We start from the raw sequence: 26,894 nt of genomic DNA on the forward strand, positions 1-26,894 counted from the left end.
CAAAGTAAATTTGTCAAATTAAGTTTAATGGTTAATCCAGTCATTTCTTCACAAAACAACTCATACAAGTACACAATCCAGCATGGTTTTAGGATCTAGTACAGTATAAATGTGTGGCTGGCTAGATAAAGAATAATTCCCACTTCAGTAAAAATGTTTTAAATGAGAAATTGGCCCTTGAAATTGAGTAATGTCAGTCAGGAATGTGCATTTTGGTTTTCATGATTGAGATGAATAATTATTATGTAACTTGCAGTAACTCGTTGGTTACCATTGCTGGCAATAGACTGTCTGTTCAAATGGATTGGATGTTTACTAGTGACAAACCATTTTAAAATCATAGCAGAAAAATGAAAAGAGCCAAATGATGGGCCGTTCATCCTCGTCAATGGCACTTTGGGTTGAAAAAAAAAAAAAAAAACAAGGCCACCTATCAATTCCCACATTTATTAAATAATTCAGCACTACAGCTCCTTAATAGAAAAATATCCTCTATAAACCACTCAATACATTTCATAAACACTTGAATTCACATTTAAATGAATGATATAGTATGTGCATAAACTCATTTTTAATAAAGCCTTTTTATATCACTGCATTAAAAGTGTTTTGATTGAGTTTGTTTTTTTATAGTGTAGTTAATCCGTACATCAAAAGCAAAAAGAAAAAATAATGAACACCTTTGTGGATCCTATAGTGTTAACAACATGAGGGCGTGAAAAACAAAAATATTATCAATGGGCTGCCATAGAGGGAAATTTGAGATCATCTAATTGCCGACAGAAAATCTAAGCAGCCTATTTTGGATAAATTTAAACGAACGTTTTTAATAAACGGGAACTAAATGCACTTAGTAACTCTTGGTATGGCCCCTTTAAAATATGTAGGTCAAGAAACACGTTTATTCTGAACTAAAAAATCTCTCGTAAATCCAAGTCCAGGGGCTTAATTAAGTTTAAAAAGCCCTTTAAAAAAAGTCCACATTTCAAAGTGGACTTCGAGGGAAACAGTAATCATAATAAAAGAAAGGAAATATTACTTACACAACGGTTTGTGTTTTTTACTTGCTTACATGAGCGAGCAGCACTGGAACGTTTTCTTCTTGGGTGCTTGTGCGGGCTCTGCCGGTTTGTCGGTGGCAGCTTCACCCGCGGCGCCGGAGGCTTCCTCAAGAAAGGGCTCCATCTCTGGGGGTCGAGCCTCAGTCCTGTTGTTCTCTAGGTGGTCGCTAAGGGCGACTTCCTGGAACTGAGGAGATGTAGCAACGGCATCGCCTTGGGCTTTTGACGTTGTTTCGGGATCCCCTGATGCTGCTGTGATAGCTTCTTCTTCTTCCTGTGCTTGTGGGGCCTTTGAAACGGGGCAAGAGGGTTGTGATTCGGAATAAACGGGTACCGGCGCGACCTCCACAGGACCGGTCAGGTTGCCAAGGTCATCTTTAATCTCCTTGGCCGCACTTGATTCATTGATTGCTAACTGTGTTGAGGCTTCTGGAGTTATTTGCATCTTCTCATTCACTTCATCTCCAGTCTGATATTTTTGCGGTGCAACTTCCTCATCATCCAAGATGACAACACGCTGAGCCCGCATGACCACGACGCCTTCGTCCACCTCGGTGCAGCTTAGGTGAGGAATTTGTTGGCTGTGGTTCTCCAAAGTGACCGTCACTCTTGGTCCATTGGTGGTGGACTTCTCCAAAGTGTCATCGCTGTGTTGTTTCAAGCTGGATTTCAAGTCCCCTTCACCATTCATCAGAACAGATGGCAGTTCTTCATGTGATACTTGGATTGCCTTCATGTCATCCTTGTCTGCCCCTGAAGGTACCATTGGATTAAAATCCATCGCATTCAAGCATTTTACATCATATTTGAAAAAGATCCACGCTTAATTAGCAAAATATGCTTGGTCACAGCAAAGCTGCAATGTTATATGATTACGATTAACACTTTGAATGCCCCAAGCTAGGAGGATTTATGCTTCTGAAAAATTGCATTTTACATAAGGTTTTATTTCCCACTTTTGCATAATTTGATGATTGTGGAGATCATTCAAATATACCAATATTATCTATCTGAGCTCATTCATATGTTTATTATGAATATGGTTTTGTGACACTGCCCATCTAATGCTTCAAATTTTAACTTAACTCAAGGGCTGACATTGATAGTCGCAGATGTCCAATTTATTTTGACTGGGAGGCCTGTCAGTAAAAGGGTAGATAGACAATCATATTATTTCATTTTGAGTCAATGTTTATACCTCTTATCCAGGTATAACTAGAGGTTACGTGCATTAAAGGGAACAACATTCTAGAATGTTTTCTTTGTGTGGCAGTGAGGAATGTGGAATTGTTACACAAAATAGCACCTCTGCAACTAGTTACGAGTTTTACAATATGAAGAGCTTGCACCAGAGGGTGATGATGTCTATTTACTGAGGTTGACACGCATCCTGGAAGTTAATATATTGAGCCTTTGAAGGTTTCACTGTACCATAAAATATGAGGTTTTGTCCACCTTGCATAAAGGCTGGACAGGTTTATTGTGTGACCAATCACCTTGAGGCCTCCTGGTGACAAAAAAACCCCTCTAAAATAGCAACATATGCCCTTGAGTCCAGTTCATAAGCACTATAATAATAAGGTGAATATTCATAACCACATGCGTGCACTCATTATGCAGATTTAGGTACAATGAAACACCAACCTAGTAATTAAATGCATTTGAAAATGCATAATTTCACAGAAACAAACAAAAATGCCTCTAAAACTGCACAAGCGGCTATAACTGTTTTGCAGTTATTTCTTTATAAAGTTTCATAGAATTCATAGAATTTTAAGATAATTATCTGTACAAATATTGCTACAGTGATTCAGATGATTACATAAAAATCCATGATATTTGTTACGTATTTCACATAGCTTATCATGGTTAGAAAGATTTCAAAAAAACATAACTAACATCCACAAGATTAATTTGAATATGATGAGAGAGACACTGGCATTTAAATTTGGATCTTGTGCAAAAAAGTGTTTGAGGTTCAAAGATGTTTGCTCTCTGCTCGGGCAATTTAAAACAGCATTTGAGGCGCATGTCACATATTCGTATTATCACAAACCTGATCTTATCTTGTCGTCTCTGCTCTGAAGATTCGTATCTAGAAGAAAATGAGTTGTGAGTAGACTGCATTTGGCTTTCAACTGTTGGAATACTCAACTAAAGTGGTCTAAACAGCACCTCTACTTCCGAATGTCTCTACATACAAAATATTCAGGCCCTCACATTCTTCCTTTGCCCTTCCCCCAATGGAAAATCAATTATTAATTGTAACGGCTTAATAAATAATTGTTCTTTTTCGTCTTTCACACAAATTTCATAGAAATTTGGTATACTTTTGTAATTTAATTTAAAGGGTTTCAAGGAGTAATGGGGACTTTTGAACAGTTGGAACAAATTAGAGCGATTAGATACATCCAATTGCGCACGTCTCCAAGAAAGTAATGTTTTATAATGTGCACTAAATGTCAAATAATTAATGCTCCAACATACCCATATCTCCTGCTTCCATGCCCACGGCTTCCTGTAGGGTAAAAGACAAATATTGTGCTTTTGTTAAGACTGAGGTGGTATAAGTGTATTGCAAACTTTAATGACAATATTCTTTGTTGTTTGACTTTGATGATTTCATAAAGCATCATCATAAAGTTAACTGGTCATCTAAAATGAACAAGTGTAAACATATATATCACTGCCATAATTTCAACAGTTTGGAAATTTGAAGCATTTGTGTTTCTGTGACTCAAAATTTAAAAAAGCGTCAAACATTTGTCGTTGGTTATGTTAAGCATGACCACGGACAGATTTTCTGGCAGGATTTGTAGTTATGAAATATACATAAAGTTCACAAATTATAGACACTTCCATCTCATCTTGCATTACTAATCAACAGAACATTTTAATTATTTTTTTAAGGGGGAAATGGAACAGTAAATTTAAAGAAATAAAGTTTAAAATGTGCATTTTTACACCCATATTTACACCCTATTTTCGTAAACGCCAATGCACAGTGCATGGACACAGAAGTATAGCAATCTCTTTTTTTTTTTACCGAGCTTTAACTTCAGTTCCCTAAAGAGCTTTTTTTCCCCAGATCTAAAGATCTTAACATTCATGTTTTCTATGAATAAATGTAATTTTCCAAGATGATTTTTTTTCTTCTTCATATTTTATTAGTGCTCTGTGGGAACTAGTACTGGAGTTAATTAATTTCATTTTACTCAACAGCGTCTTCACAACATTGACAACAGGAATGTCCTGAAGCTGATTTTTTGACGCTTTTTTTTGCAAGCTATGTTTTGTTGATACCGATCCGATGCCCATAATTTTCGACCAGTAAAAATGATACAAAAATAATTCAACCCAATAATGAAAAATCATTTTTTTGGATTAAAATAGGCCCTGTTCATACTTGCTTTGTTCACCCATGCTACTGAAAACAAGTGACTACTGGATTGGACCCGATCTTGTGACCAAAGCTGCTCTGATTCTAAATAAAACCTGATGCTGAATATCAGGACCAAACTAATGACAACTACTTAGTACATGTTACTTGGCTACCACCATCTGGCTAGGGTGTACATACCACACACTCTAGCGCAGGGGTCGAAAACCTTTTGACTGAGAGAGCCATGAAAAATTCATATTTTAAAATGTTATTCCTAGAGAGACAAAATTTAAAAGTAATAATACATGAAAATGCGTGCATTTTTTAGTTAAGCACATCGCAGTGCTGACGTGATGCTCCTATTGGTGCATTCGGGCCTCAGCTCTGCCACCAGCGGTTTCCATATTTGACCCCACAGGTTAGTGGAGAGCCATATACACCCATCAAAAGAGCCACATGTGGCTCCTGAGCCATAGGTTCCCTACAATAGTAACACTGCACCCTGTAGATATATTTTACATTGATTGGATTGTTTTTCTATAGTATGTAGAGCCCAGCGAGATTTCCGATGTATCGATACAACACGAATGGAAACAGAAGTTTTCAACCTTTACATTCGCAACAATAAATGAGCGCTATTCTCCAAATCAATGTATAAAAATAAAAAATTCAGGCATTAAAACATATCAAGCAGACAGACACACCAGAATGTATTATTCAAGTAACAACGTTACAAATGTTAGAAAGGCTTCTTAATGGAAGATGATAGGGGGAGATGGTTTGACACACTTTTTAACAGCATTTCTTCGTATCGTAGGCGTGCGTGTGTGTGTGTGCGTGCGCGCATGTCTCACCGTTTGGTCCTCTGTGTTCTGTTCTTTCGCATCCTCCCCTGCAAAGCCCACGTTCTGTGATAGCAACCTAAAAAGAGAACACATACATACATCTACATTTGAAACAATACGATACCATCTTAGCAAAACACAACGTCTTCATATCATCTTATTGGCGCACCAGATACCATAGCAACCAAGGATTACATAGAGTGCTTCAATCAACAACAGTGATTCTCAACCAGGGAACAGTGGTATTCTAGTATGGTGGGAGAGATCAACAAGGGGTCCTACAAGGAGTATACAATATCATATAATTTGCCTGCAAATCTAGTGAATTAAAAAAATGGCTGCGATAAACTCCTGCTCCACACAACCCTAAACAGGATAAGTAACATTAAAAATTATTGCATATCCTTGTTGATATAAGTATACCAGTGACAGGCTGAACAAGTAAATGCTATGCTACTAATAGACAGTGGTAAATGCAAATCCCCCTAAACAAGAGAAAATGTGTTTTCTTCGGGTATATCTGGATTGTGTACAAGGCCTAAATTTCAGACCATCTGTACTTGTTTCTGTATTTACAATTTCGGGGTTATTTTTGCTCAGTAGTATGCATGAGTGAAGATTTGTCTTCAATAACATGACATGACTTTTATTTAAATAACAATGATCCCCAAACTTCGAACAAAGACTTCCAAGGTACTTTAGTGGCCTAGCAATCAACAGGTGCAAATACTTATTGTCCAACATCATTTGCAAATATATGCTTTACAAATTATACGTTGTAATTTCATGCATTATATTTCTAATTTTTATCTCTCATAGTCAAAGTACAACTAAGTTGAAAATTGCAGACCTGTCACTCAAACAATTGGTGGTTGACCAAATACTCCTTTTTTTTCATCCCATTTTACCAATAATAAAATAATTAAGACACTTATCTGTACAACTATGGCCAAATAAACATCACAACAGCAGATGGAGCCAGGGAGCAAAATAAGACTTTCTATACTTACTGAAATAATCTTAGCTGACTGTTGACTTCGTATATGATCCTTATTGACAAACCACTCCTTTACATCCATGTCTTTAAGTTGCATTTACTCTGCCTAAACGTCGCATTTCAAAGGTTTTTACAATTATAAACCTCTCAAGATTATCTTGAAGCCAGTACTCAGCAGCAGAGTGAAAACCCTTGGCAAAGCATGCATAATACACAACAACAGAACAACTTACAAAGTGTAAGAAATGTGCGAACAAAGGAAGCACAGGGATGTACTAAATTATGCATGAGGTGTTAATTCTACAAGCAGAGCATGTCTTGCATACGACGGCTGAGTTGGTTGGTACCTGTGCTTTCCCACCTCCTGAGAGGCCAATGAAGGAGAGCGTGGGCTTTGGGAATCCATTGAGGAGAGGGACAAAGGAGCTCCCTCCATCAACCACTGATCCCTCAGAGACTTCCTCTAAGGGAACACAGAGAATAGACACACACAATAGAACAGAATATACAGTAGCGTGAAAACGGTGCACAAATTGGAGCAATATGTGAGTGAAATGTGCTCTGCTTGTCTCAGTAAAGTTGTAACTGTCAGCAAACATCAGACCTCATCAACCTGCCTAGCCACGTGATGCCTTTCTACTTGCACCTGAAATGTCGAAATTTCTAGACCAGCCAACATCCTGAGCTTTTTCCAAAAGTCTGCCCACTTTTCTTGGCTACCGTCCTTAAACTATAACGGGAACAAAACCATCTCTGTCTTCCCCTGCCGCAGAGAACAAGGTCCTTTCTGTTACCTTGCCTACCCCCTTCAACTGGCACGCAAAATCCCCCCCCCCCAACCATTCCAGGAGCGGACCTCACACCAATGCACCTTCCTTTTCAATGTTCATCAGCTGACGGCAACAGAGACACATTTCATAGAAATATTCTGGCCTCTCGTGACTGCAGCGACGTTTTTGACGCTAATGTTGCGAGTTGTCTGAAACGTAGGAAGTGTTAGCTCATTAAACATTAAAGCATCTTTCACCTCATTTTTATGGTGGTAATAATGAACGTCAACGAGTTTGCGGTTAGACCATAACGGAAAACAATGCTGTATATGTGGAAACGCAATAAAAAATGCCAGGCGAAAAAAGAATGCCCACAATTTGAGGAATGTGCCGCAAGCACGGTAACACGGAGGAGTAGGAAGTGGCAACTTCTGCGTGGAAATGAAGTTGAAACTATGAAGTAGAGTAAAGACAATGTCATGAGAAGTGAGAGTTTTAGAACGTGTAAAAAAAAAAAAAAGAAGTCGACAGGAATGGCTACCTGCTCTTTAACAAGCCTATTGAGAAAAAGGGTGTGTGTGTGTGCAAGACATGAAATAAGACATCAGAAAAGATCCTGCGAGGCTGCCAGACCTTGAGCTGCTGCAGCCTGAGTTTTTCATCTTCCATCTCTCTCTTGGCTTGCTCTTGCTCTTCCTGCAGACGTCGCTTGTCCTGCAAGATGACACATAGGCCATAAGGCCAGAAATTCAATTCAAGCGCTAAATGAGCAGCCAGACGGGTGATTAACCGATTCATCTTGTTCCATAGTGTGGGGCTGACTGATTGCACCTTAAAGCAAAGCAGGCACAATGATGTGCACTATATGGTTGTAACCAGAAGAGGTGCTTTGGATTGATTCAAAAAGTCATGCGGTAGCTTTCTAAAGAATCCCAAGTTGAAGTACCTTCTGTGACAAATCCCTTACAACTTATTGAGGCAGAAGTTTGGGACATTTAAAGGTTCTTCTGTCCCATTAAATACAATTTAGTGTTACATGCAGTATATAATTTTCTCTCTCACGGGGTGCTGGAGCCTATCCCAGCTGACTTCGGGTCAGAGGCTGAATTGGTGGGCTGCCCATACATGAATTTAATTTTTCAAAAGAAGAACATCGAAAAAAGTAACAGCCAATCGAAGTTTTGATTTATGGAGGACCAATCATTTTGTAGGCACGCCCTCACACGCAAGTTACCTTTGTTTTATTGTTGCACATAAGTAAGTCATGTGATAAGGGCAAGAGATCGCTGATTTATTTACAGTTCATTTTTACTGTGATCAAGTCAATGTTTTACAAAATGCAAAAGAGTAATTGAAATTGCCCTTTGACTAGGAACAAAAATGCCAATCTTTAAAATAAGCCCATAAAAATCACGTTTTATCATGACAGCATCTCATGTAATGTAATTACCAAGATATTTTTATTTCAAAATATATTTATTTTTTCATGTAGTTATTATACCATGGACTTATGTTTAGTTCTTAAAAAATGTTCTAATCCTTAAACAATTAGCTTTAACAGTGGCTTGTATCTAATTATGAATTCACTTTACATTATTGCCAATTGGAAACTTAAATGACAAAAACCGAGCAGATTCTGTTGGACTTTGGAAATTCCAGTTTCTGTCAAAGCCAATGTTGATCCAAATATCAACAACACTTGAGTCCCTAACGCTCAGTACAGGCTGGTGTTGTTTTGCACTTTTGAATTATGCATGAGCAACAAACAGCTCTTCTCTGTGGACTCACAGCAATGGCCTCCAGTCGCTGTTGGTACTTCTCCGCTTCATCCATCCTGGCACCTGTGACATCAACAAAGACAGGTGAAAAGGTTAAAGACCACGAACATGTACGGTGTTCTTTAGGCTTACTGCTTTCACTGGCTCAAGAAACTAGAAAGTGGCTATTTTTGCAATGCTGGGTTCATTTAATATTTGTGTTTGGCCGTTTTGGTGGTATCATATCCAACTAAATTAATGACTACTTTTCAACTGAATTGAAGTGATCATGCATGCTTTTAATAAAATTAACTCTTTCAGTGTGTATAAAATTATAGATGTCCAATCATGTGGCTCTTAAAATAAATAAATGACTAACTATTCAAAATTGCTTACTACTAGTAGATGCCAAAACTATTTGAACTAGAAAGGTAGGCAGATAATGAACAGACATTCAGTGTGTGTGTGTGTGTGTGTGTGTACTCCTAACTACCCACGGTTCCATGAAAATCATTTAATTTAAGAAATGTGCAGTTATGATTGGCAGAGCCAAAAGGTGAAGATAAAAAGACAACTATTGACTACATTCCATTACAAATTACTTACAATTTTAGTTGTCTGTTGTTCTTATATCAACTTGACCTTTTCTGACCTTAACTATAGACCAAGGGTGTCAGACTCGGGTTGGTTCGCGGGCCGCTTTAACGTCAATTTGATTTCACGCGGGCCAGACCATTTTAGATATAATATTTAGATTTCTTTTTATAAATGGATTAAAAGAAATTGATTAAAATCCCTGAATATTCAGGTTTTTTATAGATCTAAAACAATGTTTATTTTAGCTTTTTTCAAATATATTTTTAGATTTTACAAAATGATTTTTGAACTAAAAAAAATTACAATTATTGATTTAAAAGGGGTAAAATCAGGAAATTTAATATACATCTACACTCTTCATTTTAATTTGATCCTAAAACAGAAAGTCAGCACTCATGATTTACTTTACCGGCCCACACAAAATGATGCGGCGGGCGGGTTTTGGCCCCCGGGCCGCCACTTTGACACAGAATTTCAAAAAGGCATTTAATGATTCATATTGGTTAGATATGAACATATGTGGGATGATTGTCAACAAGGTATGAGGATACCGTACAAAAAATGGAGATTTTAAAAAAGGAGCAAATGCTTTTTTTATGTCACTGTAGAAAAAATGTATACACGACAAAGGAAGAGAGAAACAATCTCTTCTATCACTGCTGTTCTTACTGACTGGAGGTGGCAGCTTACAGTGTAAGACTCCTTAGGGATCTAAATCTTGCATCTCAACAAGGGTCCACATGAGGAAATAGCAGACACCGATAAACAAGCGGAGCCAATTGGCAGCTTTGATGAAAAGATATTGGAAGCTCCCTGAAGACACACACTGACTCTGATAATTAGATGAAATACAGGAGGATAAAGCTGACATAGTTGAAAAGTTTGAGGGAGTGGGAAAGTTGAGTTGGGCAGAGAAAGAGAAGATGCAGGGAAAGAGGTGTTGCAAAATGAAAGATCCTTATAATTAAGAGCTAGATTGTAGTCCATCAGCTCCCGACTGTACTGGTGGTTCATGAATTGAAAGAGTGAGGATATTAAGCACACTTGATATAATTAATATGGACAATTTGGCTTTTCCAAAATAAAATGAAAAGGAAAATCGAGGTCATTGAGGCTCAAAATATTCTCATCCTCCTCTTACACAATCACACTACTTTCTGGAATCTGCGGCGTCAAGGGAGCATGCGAGGAAGACTTTTTAAAGACCTTTCCATTTTCAGACCAACTCTTCAATAATTTTAATCAAGAGAACTTGGTAATATGACCTCAATCAATATTGTATACAAGTATTTTAGGACCTATTCTATCATCCAGAAAATGAATTGTTGACTACCTGTTTTTGACATGATTGGACAGTGGCATTTGAACTATTTATGAAAGTATCATTTTAAGCACGCCTTCATTTTGAAGAATATCATTACCATATGTACACTGCTGTTGAGCTTAAAAAAGAGCAATGTTATACCAAAAACTGTTCGATCAAATTAACCAAGCACTGGAAGGCACATTTGCGTCATCCAACAATTAATATACAAGCCACACATTCTGTTGGGAATATACCTAATGGGGACTTCCATCTACCCATCTTTCTTCCCACTCCCCAGCCACTAATTATTACTTAACATTATAGTGACCCCATTTTTAAGACTTCATTGAAAGGCCACTATAAGATCACTATTGACCTACTTTTATTAACACTGTTTCTAATAACGTTAAGAGGATGCATTATGAGGAACTAAATCCTACATTGGCTCTTCCATTAGAAAAAGAGGACTTGACCAAACCGTGGGTGTTAAGAGTTAATTTTCCCACACAGATTTGTGAAACCAGTATGCCAATGAATAGAATTCTATTCCTATCATTATGTTAAATATGTGACTGTGATTTTTGTCGCAACACCTACAACACAACAACATACTTGTAGAAACCAGAGAGTGCTCACAGTGAAAACCAGTGAGGTGTCCAAGATGCATTTATTTATTCATCATGAAGCACTTTACTCTCCAAATCTAAACCTCTGAAATTGACACATTTTTGGAACCTTTTCTCTTGGTGGAAGTCAAGGTAATCAAAACCAATTTCCCACAAATACTGGAACTAAAAAAAATAGCGGAACCGAATCATTTTAGTCACATCATTTGGCACAATATAGGGGTAGGCAATATATTTTTCCTCCTTGAAGAACGGAGGGCAAAGAATCTCTCCCTGATACAATTTAGCATTACAGGAAAGATTAAACTTCAAATAACAAAAATACTGACACATTCTAGTAAAACAGAAATTGGCCATACAATAAGTTTTAAATGTGTTCTATTTTCAAGCATACTTAGTAGAGTCAAATAAACACCATCTGATTAGATTAGATAACTTCATTCATCCCGTATTCGGGAAATTTCACTGTCACGGTAGCAAGAGGGCGAGAATACAGACACAGCAAAATACATTTTAGACATAAAAACGTGAAACAGAAGCACACTAAGACATGAAAACAATTATGCATATTTCGAATCAAATGATGTTTGAAATTTTAGTTTAAATTCCTTTTTTAAATGTTTGAATAATTATGTTAAAAAGCAAGCATGCCTGATTGTTAGAATGAAAAAACTAAAATAAAAAAACTCTGTGTATTTGTGCGACTTGTGAGGCTTTCATCATGGCTTCATTGCACACATTCCTCTTGCCCTGTTGCCAAAAATGTATATTTGCCTTCAGTGTAAGTGTGCTTGTTAATTCAACAGTATATATTTGCATAGGGGGTGGGGGGTCAATATCCTGGGTGTAGTGACATTGGCTCAGTGGGAACAGATGGGAGAACAGCAGGGTGTCAAGCACGAAACACTTTTAAGCTTTCAGTTGATATCAACTTTTGCTTGGGACGATTAAATAAACGCACAGAGCTCACATGGGAATAAAAAATATTTTCATTTTAATCTTAAGTCTGACAGTCCAACACAAGAATGTTTACCTAAAGTCAGCGTTTATCTACCGCTGCTTAAAGAATGTAGAATGTTGTGGCTAAAGTCCTGTAAATCTAGCAGATAACATCACCTCACTGTCGAGGAAAGGTCTGAGCTTCAGGAATTCAAATCACGAACGAAAGAAGTAGAGCGGTGGAGACAAAGCATGGGAAGTTGAATAGCTTTGTGGTGAGGTTGGGGCACATGGGCTTTTTACGTGACTGGGAGGTGTGGAGCATGAAAACTGCTGGCTAGGCCATTTTCTACTCTAGGCTTCACTGAGCTGTGATATTGGTTGACAAGCCTGGAAAAAGACGAGACAACTTTTTTTGAAACGATTAAAGAGTCTTCCCACATAAAGACAATATTAGTTTATATTAATGAATTAATTTTAGGAATCGAAAATATTGCTGAGTGGTCAGCGTCTCGGCCTCACGGTTCTGGGGTCGAGGGTTTGACCCCTGGTTGGTCCTCACGGTGAGTAGTTTTCTCTGGGTACTCCGGTTTCGAAACACATGCATGGTAGGTGAAAGGTTGAAGACTCTAAATTGCCCCTAGGTATGAGTGTGTAGGTGAATGGTTGTCAGGTCTCCTTGTGCCCTGTGATAGGCTGGGCAAAGATTCAGGGTATTGTCCCCCGCCTGGTGCGCACAGTTAGCCCCGCGAGCCTTGTGAGAAAAAGCGGTTTGGAAAATGAATGAATAAAATATTGCTTTTCGGTCAGACTGACATAGAGCAAAGTTGCTTGAGGTCTCGTGAGAGAAATTAGAAAGGTCTTCTTATGACATTTTTTTATGTGATGAGGTAATTATCCACTTGATTGCCTGTTTGGCATCCTTTTTTTCTACATGAAGGAATTTTGTGAAATGTATCGGAACAAATTTTGTTGTGTGCATCTTACTCTTGTCAATTATTCAGTGTGGAGGCAAACTGAATAAGTGTGTAATGTATTCTTCCAAGTGTTCTGGTTAGAATGTGAACCCACAAAGGATTCAACCAAAAATATGTAAACACTAAGATATTTATTGTCTATGTTACTCAAATCGTGTGGCAATGCATACTTGTCTGTATTTCATGATCCAAACTTGATGCATACCGTGACGTGTTGTGTCACAATATTTCGCCAAAAATAATATTTGTCCCAAATCTAGTGAATATGCGCATGTGTTGCCCATTTTCTAGCGATGATTCTGTGATCAATTTTGTGAATTTTGGTAAAAATGCAGTGTGAAACATCCACACCTTGATTAAATCGTGTCTCTTCATCTTGGCTCAGTAAACGTGCAACCAATTAATCCAACAAAGCGTTTATCTTTGATAACTTTATTCTCCTTCTGTGCAATACCCCACAGATTAAACGATAATGATCTGCCATCACACCCCCTCCCTTTTCAAGCTTCAAATAGCAATAAGAAATTATTTTTAATAAAGAGTGCTAGTGGCTCTTCGCAAATAATTCATCTTGCACAATAAGTGGCAAAATACCACAATAGAAGAATAACCAAAATTTGACTAGCTTCAAAGATCTGATGGAAAAAAAATATATATATTTATCTAAAACCTTTTACAACAGTGTAACATGTAAAGCACGAAAATATGAGTTCTTTCAAGGACAATGTAAACTGCACACACCCTTTTCAACCTTGTGATTGGGAAGAGGAAGTGCAAAAAGATCACTGTCCTTTTCCAGACACTTGGCAATGTAGTGTGATAGAAGTTACCCTGATCTCTGAACCTGTACATCCTCTGCTTTTGTTATTGTCTGTTGTAAAGGAAAATCTAGACTTGTATGGACAATCAGGAACACATTCCTCGAGAGAAGCAAACGGTTTCGATCTCGGCACGGTTATGGTAGAAGATTGAAAACTGTGGTTATGTTTTTTTTGTCAGCCATCAATTTTTAGACTACTGGGAAACTTGCATTATTGGAGATGGATATCCTACTAATCTAGGCAGATACACGTCTGAAATTATAGGTGGGGGTGTTAGGAGCAGCCTGCTATTGTTTTTCCCAACTCTCGTTTGTCCCTTCTGCCTTACTGTTGTGTTCGTGCAGCTACGCGCGATTCGAAATTAGTCCCTGATTTGTCTATTTAAACCCCACTGAGTTTAATGTCATTGTCGGATCGTCTGCTTAAATTCCCTTACCATGCATCCACGTCACCTTGTTCCTCGTTTCCTAAATCCGTGTTATTTTGTAAGGTCCCTCCTAAGTCATTAAAGTTTTGGTTATGAGCACGATTTGCCTCGTCCTCACCTGCTTCCCCGCGACTGGGTCCTAATTTCTCCTACCTCGCCTCGACGTCTCCCGTGGACGTAACAGGGGGTTTATTTTTGGTCTTTAAATACATGCAAGGATGACTCTTGTTTTTGTAAGACTATTTTTTGCAGGTTGTGCTTTGATTTGCAGTAACCTTGTGTCAAATTGGCAAATTTATCATTAAAAAAACTGAAATCTAATTAACGATACAATGCTCTCTAACTGCTTAACCTTTCATGTTTGTTTATTTATTTTTTAAATTATGATCTTGGCTTTGTTACTGTCTCGTTGAGTTCTGGCCTTGAACAAGTGATAGGATTCATGGCATTCATTGTTGCACCTCTACTGAATTACGTCTTTGATATTGTTCGATTACAGTTTCAAACTAAAGGTTAGTCACACCCCCACTTTGTTCTTAAGATGGTTGTGAATTGCTACACATTACCCTCTAAATTGTACCCAATCTGAGCATTCAACTGATCATGACCATGTCAAAATGTCACTCAGCCCCCCATGTTTAAATGTGTGGAAGGATTTTGCTGAGGAGAATCAATCTCACAGCCTCTGAGCTGAGGAGTCGCTTTGACGCGACAGCACGGTGACACTTTTGTCAAAAGGCTGTCAGCCTCCCTTCAAATTAATACGATGATCTGAGGGGTACATATTTACATAGGCATGACAGAAAAATATTAAAGGCAGAGTGCTTTTTAAATGACTCACGTTGGCTTGATTCAGTAAGTGATTAATACGTTGGATAACCGGTAAAATCTCTCTGTACATGGATGTGTTACATTAGTTTCACCAATATATTCATAGTTAATTTTTTTTGTCCCCATCAATCACATTTCATTAAATTGGTCTGTACCCAAAATACATATGAAATTTTCAACTGCCATTTTTAAATAGAAAATGAGATTAAATGTGACATAATCAGAAAAATATTGATGATTATTCCTCAGAATTTTAAGTGACAAATTTTCAAAAAATCTAAATCTATATTCATATTTAATTTTTTGTCCCCATCGGTCACATTTCATTAAATTGGTCTGTACCCAAAATATATATGAAATTTTCAACTGCCATTTTTAAATACAAAATGAGATTAAATGTGACAATCAGGAAAAATATTGATGATTATTCCTCAGAGTTTTAAGTGACACATTTAAAAAAAAAATGTAAATCTTTTGATCTTTTACAGCTTATCTCCTAAAACTTGGTTTGTTGAGGTGCATGAAAATGCAGGTTAACAGTGGCTTTGTAATGTGAATAGGAGCACCACATTTGTGTGTACCAGCTCGGCTTTGCCAATGAATGAGGATTAAAAGCTCGCAGTATTTCCAAAAAGGATAGACGTGAACGTTTCTGAGGGAGGGAAAATCTGTATAGAAATGCTGACAGAAGGTCATTCTGATGACCGTTACAAACCATGCATGACAGTCATCTTGAATTGTAAATTACCCATAGTCCCTGTGTTATGATATCATTTGAATGGGTGATCTAAAAAGAGGAACAAATGCATTTGCGGGGCTTAGTGTAATGCAACAGCCCTGACAAGTCCTTACAAGCTAGGTGTTACAAAAACAAAACAAAAACAAAAAACCCTCAGTGAAACCCACGTATTTAAGATACCTCCCCAAATGCACTTATCTATAGTAAAAATGTAGAGAAAACTGACAGGGATAAGTGAAAATCAATGGCAGGAGCACAATTTTCCTACAGAAAAATATGTTCTTTGAAAGTATGTAAGGCTTAAAGTTCTTTTTTAAAAATAATTATTATTAAAATGTGGTTGCAACTGATTTGTTTGTGAAGCTCTGTCATAGGCTTCAGCACAATTTAAACTATACCTCTGAACAGTGAATAATAATGTCAGCGAGGTAACAAGCAAATAAAAATGCAGATGAGCGTTCATTGTTTTTATTAGAATGAACTGTGCTTGCATTCCAACAAGGTGCAAGATTTTTTTTTAATGCCAATGTGATGTGTATCTTAATCATTCATTATTACTGATGAAAATAAAATAAAATCCTATTGTGGACTAGATAGAAATGCCATTTTGGATGTTTCAGGAATACTTGTGTGTGTGTATAATGTTACCCTTTATTATTGGATGTAAAAATCATTCACCCTTCTGTGTTTAATTGCTTTGTGTGCGCAGGATTAGTGTGTTCCTGTTTTGTGTATGCGTGTCAAACAGGTTTTGAGAGGAATGCAGTGCTAGTGCAATCTGCCCTCATCTGATGTTCTCTCTTGTCATTACATAGGCCTGCACACTAGAAGTCACAAAACATTACAAAGGATAGATTTTAAGAAAGGGCGGCCCAGTGGAGGAATGGATAGCACATCAGTCTCACAGTTCTATGGTCGAGGGTCCTATTTCGATTTTGTGGGTGTCAATATTTTTGTCCCGAAATTCATCGTTAATCAAATTGACATAAACGTTGTACTCACTAAGGACACTCCCCCCCCAAAAATGGAGGAATTTTGGACAGATATGTTGATGGTATTCAAAAGCATTACTTTTTTTAACCTTTCTTTTTTATTTAGGTCACTTTAATAGTTAGGGTGTCAAATATTTAACTCTCCATGTCAATTATCATTGAGGACAAACAAAGTGACATTACATCCCCTCTCCACCACCTGAGCAAATTAGACTTGGAGGTTGCTGTTGATATCACAGTGAAGGACAAATACCAATCAAAATTCTGTCGCAGGATTAAGCAAAGACTCATTAGGAGTAAAGAAAACCCTGTGGCAAAACCTTGGGCAAAATCTCTTTTATACCCATGACTGAGCCTATATCAATCCTGAATAATGAATGTTAAAGAAAGAAAAACATTAACATTTTGCATAACTTGCTTTTTGTATGTATTTGTAAAAGCCTGCTTTGAAATGAACCTAAGGGTTTCATGACATTACCTAACGTTAATATAATTGCATATGATTTCACTTTTAGACAAACCAACCAAGATATATCTTAAAAATTGACTGTAAGGATAGAAATGGGTATACTGAGAGTATACTGAATTAGTGCTACCGTCTGCTATGGAATTCTGCTTCACATGCAAAAACACAAACTATTGTCAGAGCAACAATAGGACTAGAGCCAGCAAAAACTAAACCTGATCACTCCCTACAGATCATCTGACAACATTGCGATGTGGAGGGTGTGTAATAGCCAGTTTTAGACTTAACTTTGAATAAATGTTTAACACATTCCTGCTGCAAATGAATTATTTAGTTAACCTTTATCAATCTATAGGTACGGCATTTGTGTACAGATATGTAACAATGCCAACAAGACTGCAGACAGAAAAGTAAAACAAGGTAATATATTCATACAACAACGGAACATTATACTTTACAGAAACACATATGAGGGAAAAGTTATATTTCCCAAATGCACATTTAGTTGAATGCTGTCAGAGATAAGAGCAAGAGGAGTGAGACTGAAAAAGATTTACAATTTTTTATACTAGCACGTGTTTGCACTTGTTAACGATTAATGAAAAAACTTGGAAGCCTTCCTAAGCAAGTTATCCCTTACGCACTTATACAATATGTCCAGACAAATAACATTTTCATTTTTATCTACTTGATCACTACCAGCCAGATGGTATAAAGAGAAGGGCAAGTAGATTGGAAAATAGGAAGAACATAAGCAAACATATTGACTTTGATCCTCTGTCCTCTCTGCAGGGACATCACTTTGGAGACTTTAACTAAATAGATGATTGCAAATGAATAGAGTCCATCCTGTCCAGACAGAGACACAGAGTGTCCTTGCAAAGCACAGGTGAGAGGAAAATTAACAGATCAATGTTGGAGTTCAAATACCATCTTAGATGTCATAAATATTGTAGTAGTTTTACTTCTTCAAGAAGGAAAATTAAGAAATCAGAGTGCTTGAACATTTAACCAAATGTAACCATGGATTCATATTCTGGACCATTTATCTTTTACCCAGGAAGCCGGAGCTTGGGATTGGACACTTGATATCAGAACTGTGAGGTAGACGTACAACCACTTAACCGTATTACTGACACATTTAAAAATAAACTACATTGCAATCAAATGGCATTCAAGAATTCTGTGTATTCTACATCATCATAAGTTTGGATATGAAATAGTATCTTTCCAAATCTGGCTTAATAAAATGAGCTAAAGGTGTGACCAGGAAAAATGCATGCTTCCATCAACATTCCAATGCACCGTTATATTTGTTTTCCTACTTAACAGAGCACATTCAAACATTAAATCAAGCTGGCTTCACTATCCTTTGTTTGTTTTCTATTACTTAAAAAGTAATAATGGAGAGGATCCTTCAGGTCTGACAAAACAAACATTTAAAGGCAAAAGTTTTCTCGTTTTATGGCCAATACACCTAGAAAACTTTGGATAGATTTGTTGTAAAAAAGGGGGACACTTTGTGGTATATATTGAGAAGTATTTTAGAACAAATCATGCGAGTGCCTCATTTCTGTCTCAAAAAGTGAAAAAAGCAACGTGCATCTGTCCAAAGTTCCACTGAAGCCTTGTGAGGAATTTCGGCATCACAAATCATTTACAGCACCTCCTCCATGGGTGTTTCACATGAGTAAAAACCTTGAACAGTCCATGTTAAAAGCTGTAATTCAATTTGGGATTTTGTTATGACATGAACTGCCAGAATGCTGATTTACTATGCTAAGAGTTAACAGAAAATAAGTGTTTGTTGGCTTCTTACACATATTCTTTGTCTGATTCTTTACTTTCAACATTTTGACACCTCAGTCCACTCACTTTTATACATTAAAATCCATAGGTTATTTCAAGGCGGCACAATGACAGAGTGATTAGCATGTCGGCCACACAGTTATGAGGTTGAGGGTTCAAACCCAAAAGTATGCATGGTAGACTGATTGAATGCTCCAAATTGCCTGTAGGTGAATGGTTGTTTATCTGTATGTGTCCCCCTCATTTTTAAAGAATGGAAATCAACATCTACTGCTACAGCAAACTCACGTGATGTAATTCTTATAAGGCCTCTGGTCCAACCATATGACATCATCATCAATGGTATGAAGATGTTTCCAAAATTGCAAATTAGAACAAAATCCGAATTTATTGCATGGCAAAATATGTCTGTTAATATTCCTTCAGAAAAAAGATTCTTCTGAGTGAAATACACCAGTCACTTTGGAAAATCCTTAAGGTTCTTTTGCATAGAAGCGGGATTTCAGGGGCTCCTATTGGGATGATTGTAATGAAATCAGCATGCAAAGCAATGTATATTTGATGAATTACTCAAATGAGTTTCTTACAAACAAATCTGCAGCCTAAAAATAGACTTTGTTGCAAGGGTGCTGTCATTAACGAGGCCCTGGTGCGTCATAAAAGCATGCAGTCGTTAAACTGAAAGAATTTGAGACAATACATGCAAGTATGGGCATGGGTAAGAAATGTTCCCAACCCCTGGAATAACGGCTGCATGGTTTAACTGACATAGTTTATATTTTTGCACTCAATTGGAATAGTTTGGCTATGCCTCGTTGCAGATCAAGTACAAAAAAAATATGCATCTGATATCTTCTGATGACAATCTGCTCTTTTTCAAATGTAGATAAAAAATCACCAATGCAACAGATATTTGGCAATGGGGGAGTGGAGTAAAAATATGCATGTTTTACATACTGTCAGTACGAGTCCCAAATCATCTGAGGCGTATGTGTCTGCCTAACCAACACACACAAAAATAAATAAATAAAACAAACACAATGCTGGGTATCTTTCCATAAATAATTGCTGACGCCAGCCAGTGCTGCTGACACTCAGCTAAATAAATGAAAGGAAAAGTCAGTGCAACAACATGGAACATTTTATTTTATTGAATTTAGAAGGACTAATGTCTTAGTCCAGGGGTCGGGAACCTTTTTGACGAAGAGAGCCACAAACAATTCATATTTTCCAATGTTATTCCTTGTGAGCCATACTACGAATTTAAAATTCAAAATACATACATGTAAATGACTTCCTTTTCCATTTTTTTTTAGTAATTTCACCACTTTTAAAGTGGAAAAAAAAAGAATAATTTTTAAAAGAATCTTATGCTGTTGCTAATCAATAAGAGGATGCAGTCCATAAGAGTCTACTGCAAAAAAATGAAGATTAAAGCAGTTCCAGATGTAATATCTCAGTTGTCACCAGCAATTTCCATATTTTAGCTCACAGGTTAGCAAAGAGCCAGATGCACCCATCAAAAGAGCCACATGTGGCTCGCGAGCCGTAGGTTCCCTACCCCTGTCTTAGTCCATTGGTTGTCTCATTGTGTTTTCAGAGTGTACCCCACTTAATATCCATAGTTAGCTGATGAGCACCAGCACCTCCGGGACCCTCGTGATGATAAGCGGCACAGTAGATGAATGAATTAGTCATGCCGCAGTCCAAGTGTGCCCATAGGAACAGTTTTAGCCAATGACGTAAAAATGGGGGGAAACAATCCGATTCCCTCCAACATTGAAGACTGCTTAAAAATTAGTCTTAGCACATATTCTTCGGCAATGACATTGAAACATGATATTGTACGTTTTGACCAAAATTTTAAAAAATCAAAGTGAATATACTTGCTTAACATCCCCAGATGTATAGCAAATGACTCCAGTTCAACAGGATGTAACCTATGAATGCCCTCAAACCTGGGATAACTGGTTTTTTACCATTGAGGGTGCTAAACATCCATTTTCAATTACACTGGACTGACTTTCAGTGAAATTATGAATTGGACGTCCAATGCAATCATTGGCAATCAGTGAGTTATACATTATTCTAGTTGAAAACACCTGTGTATTCCTTCTTTTAAATTTTTTTTAAACTGTGACAGTTTAAAAAGATATATCTGCTCTTGGCGGAGGCCTATCAATAACATTTTGGGATACAAAGTATCACGATAAATCACAATTTCAATATATTGTCACATCCCTAGTGACTTTCATTATAAGTTCTGCAAAGACCAATTCATTGACCTTAAATGCACATCTATATAACCCAAAAAGTTGGAAAAATATCCACAACAGGCCTTGCATTACAATGAAACATTTCCACCTGCAGTGTGAGTAGTTGCACACAGTAAAGATCTTGAAAGTGTCCAAAGACAGCCAGGCTTTAAAATTACTGCATCATAAAACTGTTCCATATAGCCTGCAGACCTGGACTTTATTACTCGTATAACTGATCAAACAAAAACTTTAATTGTTCCTGATGGGCCAAAAGAAAAATACAGAGTACCGTAAAAACACTTCATGTGAATGCTACTAGGATGATTAATGTAGGTTTAGTGTATTTATTAAAAAAAAAGTCACATTATAATCCAATTGTTCAGGGCAGACAAGTTAACAGCTGCTGAGTTTGTTCAACTCTCTAAACTGGGCTGACTTCCAGAGATTAAAGCGCTTTTAAAAAGTGTCAACACAGCATGGAAAGTGACATTTGCAAGCAGAATAAACACAATTTCAAATGTGCAGCTGGACGGAAACTCACCTGCGGCTGGTTTGACAGCGTGAAAATCCAACCGTGCGTCAGGTTTAAAATACCTCGCGATATGCGAAAATATTCAAATAGTCGCTGGAGTTACTACTAATTAAAAAAAAAAGTAGTTACGGGGAGTTACGATCGCTACATCAGTGAAAAAATAACAACAGCTAAGGTCATAACTCCAATTTAGGAGAGAAGCTTGCGCTCCCCGAGGCTATTCTCGCGAGTGGGAGTGGGCGGAGGAGGAGGAAGAGGAGGAAGAGGAGGAGGAAGAAGAAGAAGAAGAGGCCGGCTGATAAATGTTTACCTGTCTCCGGTGTTTCGGGAGTTTGAGCGAGGCCGGCTATCTGTGCCAAACCGACTGGCACGCGGCTTCGAGTGGCCAAATGTCGGTTGCAGCGACAGCAGATTGGGATGCTTGTCTCGCTTGAACCAGCGCCATGACCCGCCTTGTGACACGAAGCGTGAGTATATTGTCAAAGTGAAGAAGACCCACGTGGGCAGCAGTTGTTGATATTCTCAAGCCAACTCTCAATCAAGCTGGAATAAAATTCGATTCAATTATTCAAATTCCATGTGTGACCTACATGACCCAAAATGTGATGTCCACTCACTTTATATGGAAGCCAGGACTCAATTATAATTATCGTATGATTTATTTTTTATTTTTATGCTTGTGAAAATCTTAATTGTTATTTTAATTACAGTGGTGGCCAAGTCCGGTCCTCGAGAGCCCCTATCCAGTCTTTTTTCCATGTCTCCTTCCCCCAACACACCTGAATCAAATAATCGGGATAGGTATGAAGCTTCTGGACAGTTTGCTGATATCATTTGATTCAGGTGTGGTAGAGTAGGGAAATATGGAAAACAGACTGTATAGGATAGGGGTTCTCGAGGACGACTTCGCCACACCTGTTTTAGTATACTTCATAATATACGTGCATGAAAAAATAACAGGCCCAAGTGATAACGCGTCGGCCTCACAGTTCTGAGATCGAGGGTTCGATCCCAGGTCCGGACCTACCTGTGTGGCGTTTGTATGTTCTCCCCGGGCTTGTGTGGTTTTTCTCCGGGTGCTCCGATTTCCTCCCCACATCCCCAAAACATGCAGCGTAGGCTGGTTGAACTCCCTAAATTGCCCCTGTGTCTGAGTGTGACCGTGAATGGTTGTCCATCTCCTTGTGCCCTGCAATTGGCTGACCACCAATTGAGGTTGTCCCCTGTTTGGTGCTTGAAGTAAGCGTGGATAGGCTGCAGCACCCCCTGCGACGCTAATGAGGATAAAGCGGTTCAGAAAATGAGATGAGATGAGGCTCCAGTGACACTTATAAGGATCTGCGGTACAGAAAATGAATGAATAAATAAATAGCATTATAAATTGATACAATGTGAATTAAACACAAAATGAATAAAATGAAAATGAAAAAAAAGAACAGAAATACATGGCCTCCATTCATGCAACGCGCTAGGGCCCCCAAAACACTCTACCTGCCATTGACAACGATGAAAGTCCAATTCCATTCCTGCCCATGTCTCGGAACCACTGACAGAACTTGGCGTCCAATCCATTTTGACAGGGAGTGTTAGTCAGCGACATACAAGGAGTTCAATGAGTGTTCTATAAATATGGAATCAAATCTGGGTCAAAAATATTAATAATATACACAAGTCATCTGAAAAGTTGTATTTGGAATGTGGCAAGAACTACACACCCAGATAAAACATACAGAGGTTAGGTAAAAATATGTTTTGAATAGGGTTTGAACCCATGGTATGCTAACCAGTCACCTAACGTACCACCAGAAAATTTTTATGACTTATTTGGTTTTTAACATTGGTAAAATGATTGTTTTACTTCCCATTAAATTATCCTGCAGTTCCCTCAGTTTTCACAAAAGTAAACATTAATGATTTAACAACAACAAAAACACTCTAGATTTCTTGATTATCAGTATTCTGTTGACTCAGCTTTTTGAGTGAACGTTGTTGTTTCAGTCATTAACTGACATTTCATTGAAAGACCAAGGCATCTTTGCTGAATGTATCCACCCCCACTTTTCTCAACTTTGCTCATTTTTCTCTCTGGTGTGCAAGGCCATTTTCTAGTGGCACTTGTTTCATCTACACTGTATGTGTCTTTAAATGTGTATGTGCAGGGGTTTCCATGGGAACTGTCGCTTGTCATCTTTGAAATCACAAGACTTGATCATTCTTAGCAGTGAAAAAAAGCTAATTTTATGTGAGTGGTCTGCTTTCCCCTAGCAACTGTGAGTTGCGTTGTCGCTCTTCCAAAATTAGTTTAAGTGCCTAATTATGTTGAGCTTATTTATATAATAGAAAAATAATTCTTAATACACAGTTTGTAATAAAAAAAACAGAAAAAAAACAAAAGCAGCCATCGTGGTGGATATGAAGTCGCTATTTTTGTTGTATTAGCCATTTGCAGGGGCGAATTAGACACCGAGTTCATTCTTATGTGGCAATTGCCCCAAGTAATGCCCACCCTTGACCAGCTGTCAACTGCCACAATTGCAGCATACTCAAACAATGCCAACCCAAAACATGGAGACCTCGTTTCCGTTGATAAGGTTAGTACCACGTCATTAAAACCAGGACATTTCACATGCGTACTCCTTGTCATTAATTTCCCCACGTTTTGGAACTTTGTATATCAACCTTAAGTATGACAAGAACAAAACGCGGCTACTGTGAACGCAGCATCTCATCTCATTTTCTGAACAGCTTTATCCTCACTAAGGTCGTGGGGGTGCTAGACCACATCCCAGCTGACTTCATGCCAGAGGCGGGGGACACCGTGAACTGGTGGCCAGCCAATCACAGGGCACAAGGAGACAAACAACCATTCATGCTCACACTCATACCTAGGGGCAATTTAGAGTGTCCAAGCAGCCTACCATGCATGTCTATGGAATGTGGGAAGAAACTGTAATACCTGGAGAAAACCCGCATGCAAATTCCACACAGGTGGACCGACCTGGATTTGAACCCAGATCGCCCACTGTGAGGCCGACGCGCTAACCACTCTTCCACCGGGCCGCCATGAACGCAGCAATACAAACCTAAATTTTTAAAGTATCAAAACAACATATAGGAATGACGCTAATCCCCCTAAGGAATACACAGAAGTTTTAATTTGATTAGATAGGTGGAGTGTCCCCCCGTTCCTTGTTCATTGACAGCGTAGTGCAGTGCTATCCCTCCACGGCATAGGGTGCTGCCTACGCAGAATGCGGCCCCTCAATTGAGACAATTGAGTTTTTGTAACTGCATGAATTAATTTTAGTCTAAAGTACTTCTTGCTGTACACTATTTGTGCCAAAATAAAACTGTGCACCACACACACGCAAAAAACACCAGAAGCATACAGTCGTACCAACCAATTAGTCATCAAGGTTGTCTAATGAAAATGCTGTGGAGAGTTTCTAAGAGTTTCTTGGAGCACAAGAAGAGAATAACCGTAGGCCAATATGTTGTCCAATGAATCCTTGGCGACTAAACGACACGCTTGAGTGTAGAAATGCGATGGACTGCTTGCAGCTGGTTCGCTTTGTTTTTTAATCAAAAAGAAATTAAGAAGATGATGCCAAATCTAGAAGGGCCTTCTAAATCTTTGAATTTGTATGTCCTTTCTCTTAGAATCCATTAGATGGGTCATAATTTGAAAAGAGATTTTTTAATTTTAGCCAAGGTTGTGTGTGATTGACCACCTCAATGGTGAATGAAGTAAGGCAAGCATTTATCTTGTTCTTTGTCTCACTCTTTTTTTAATGATCCAAACGTGTATGTTAATACTGCTTTGGGGGTGTTTTAACTCCAGTGTAGTATCTTATAGTGCTGGTTTTATGGGGCACTAAAGTGCAAGGTGTCCCCCATTGTTGCGTCAGTGTTCTTTACATTTCGTGCCCTAATTTTGTATGTTTCTAACTGGTGCACATGAACACTGCCCATTTCATGTGCTTCGTCTTTTCAACCACTGTCACAGTTTCTTATTCCCATTTCCCATCTTCTGTTTTTTTCCCTCCGCCTCTCCGCTTCCACACGAGCATGCAGATGCGCACACACTTTCTCTCCATCCCCCTCTTTTCTGTCTTCCCATTCTTGCATTCACCAGCGACGACACCGAGCAGCCTCTCTCTCGCTCAGCTGGTGGATCCCCCGTGTTTGAGTAATTAGCCTTGAAGTGCTATTGAAGATCATGCTCATCTTGACGACCTAGCAGCGGACTGCAAATATATACACAGCTGGGAGAGTGCACGGATTTGGGCACGGTCAAGAAGCTTATCGTTCACTCTGAGCCTCTCGGACTTTTCGCTGATCAGGGAGCAAAAGTGAGAACAGGTTCTGCTTCAAGAAAGACCAGTCACGACAGAATGGACATCTATAGCAAATGCTGCTAGACCAGTAGTGTCCAAGAGACCCCTTATAACAGATTGAAACAATCAGAGGTTTAAGGTAAGTTCTATGTAGTGCCACTTGTTGGACTGACATGCAACTTGATATGTATTTTATATTCCTTCCATATCTTAAGCTTATGGAGAAAGATGTACTGATATTATAATCTGGAAGCACGGGCATGTGTGGGTGCATGGATGTGAACCAGTGAGATAGTGAACTGGTTCCTTTGTGCCAATGGGAAGCCAATAGAAGCGCATCAATGTAAATGGACAGCAGCACCAGTGACAATCAGTCACGCCAGCTTTATGTCTGATGGCATCCCTTGCTTCAAATGATGGGCACA

General features: G+C 38.3%; 2 protein-coding genes across 6 annotated transcripts in view; one reads left to right on the top strand and one right to left on the bottom strand.

Moving 5' to 3' along the window:
• Nucleotides 1-5: 5 nt before the first annotated feature.
• palm3 (paralemmin 3) lies at nucleotides 6-22,402 on the bottom strand. The gene is made up of 7 exons (XM_077605458.1): nucleotides 22,142-22,402; nucleotides 8,844-8,896; nucleotides 7,689-7,769; nucleotides 6,633-6,748; nucleotides 5,298-5,364; nucleotides 3,549-3,579; nucleotides 6-1,814 (listed from the first exon to the last, which is right to left on the bottom strand). The coding sequence occupies exons 2-7, from the start codon at nucleotides 8,886-8,888 to the stop codon at nucleotides 1,069-1,071; spliced, it is 1,086 nt and encodes a 361-aa protein (XP_077461584.1). The 5' UTR covers nucleotides 8,889-8,896; nucleotides 22,142-22,402; the 3' UTR covers nucleotides 6-1,068.
• plppr2b (phospholipid phosphatase related 2b) overlaps nucleotides 22,399-26,894 on the top strand; it is a 41,703-nt gene continuing 37,207 nt past the window's right edge. For 4 of the 5 annotated variants that reach the window (XR_013301048.1, XR_013301047.1, XM_077605456.1 and 1 more), the window contains exon 1: nucleotides 22,399-22,599. Coding sequence is in view for 2 of the 5 variants with exons in the window: in XM_077605456.1 (XP_077461582.1) it covers nucleotides 22,576-22,599 (24 nt within the window). In the remaining 3 variants the exon portion in view is untranslated. Of the gene's footprint in view, nucleotides 22,600-26,269; nucleotides 26,609-26,894 lie in introns of those variants that run through there. The other variant, XM_077605455.1, reaches the window with a different exon arrangement.

Source organism: Stigmatopora argus, chromosome 7 (genome assembly GCF_051989625.1).
Source record: "Stigmatopora argus isolate UIUO_Sarg chromosome 7, RoL_Sarg_1.0, whole genome shotgun sequence".
In the NCBI taxonomy this organism is placed as follows: domain Eukaryota; kingdom Metazoa; phylum Chordata; class Actinopteri; order Syngnathiformes; family Syngnathidae; genus Stigmatopora; species Stigmatopora argus.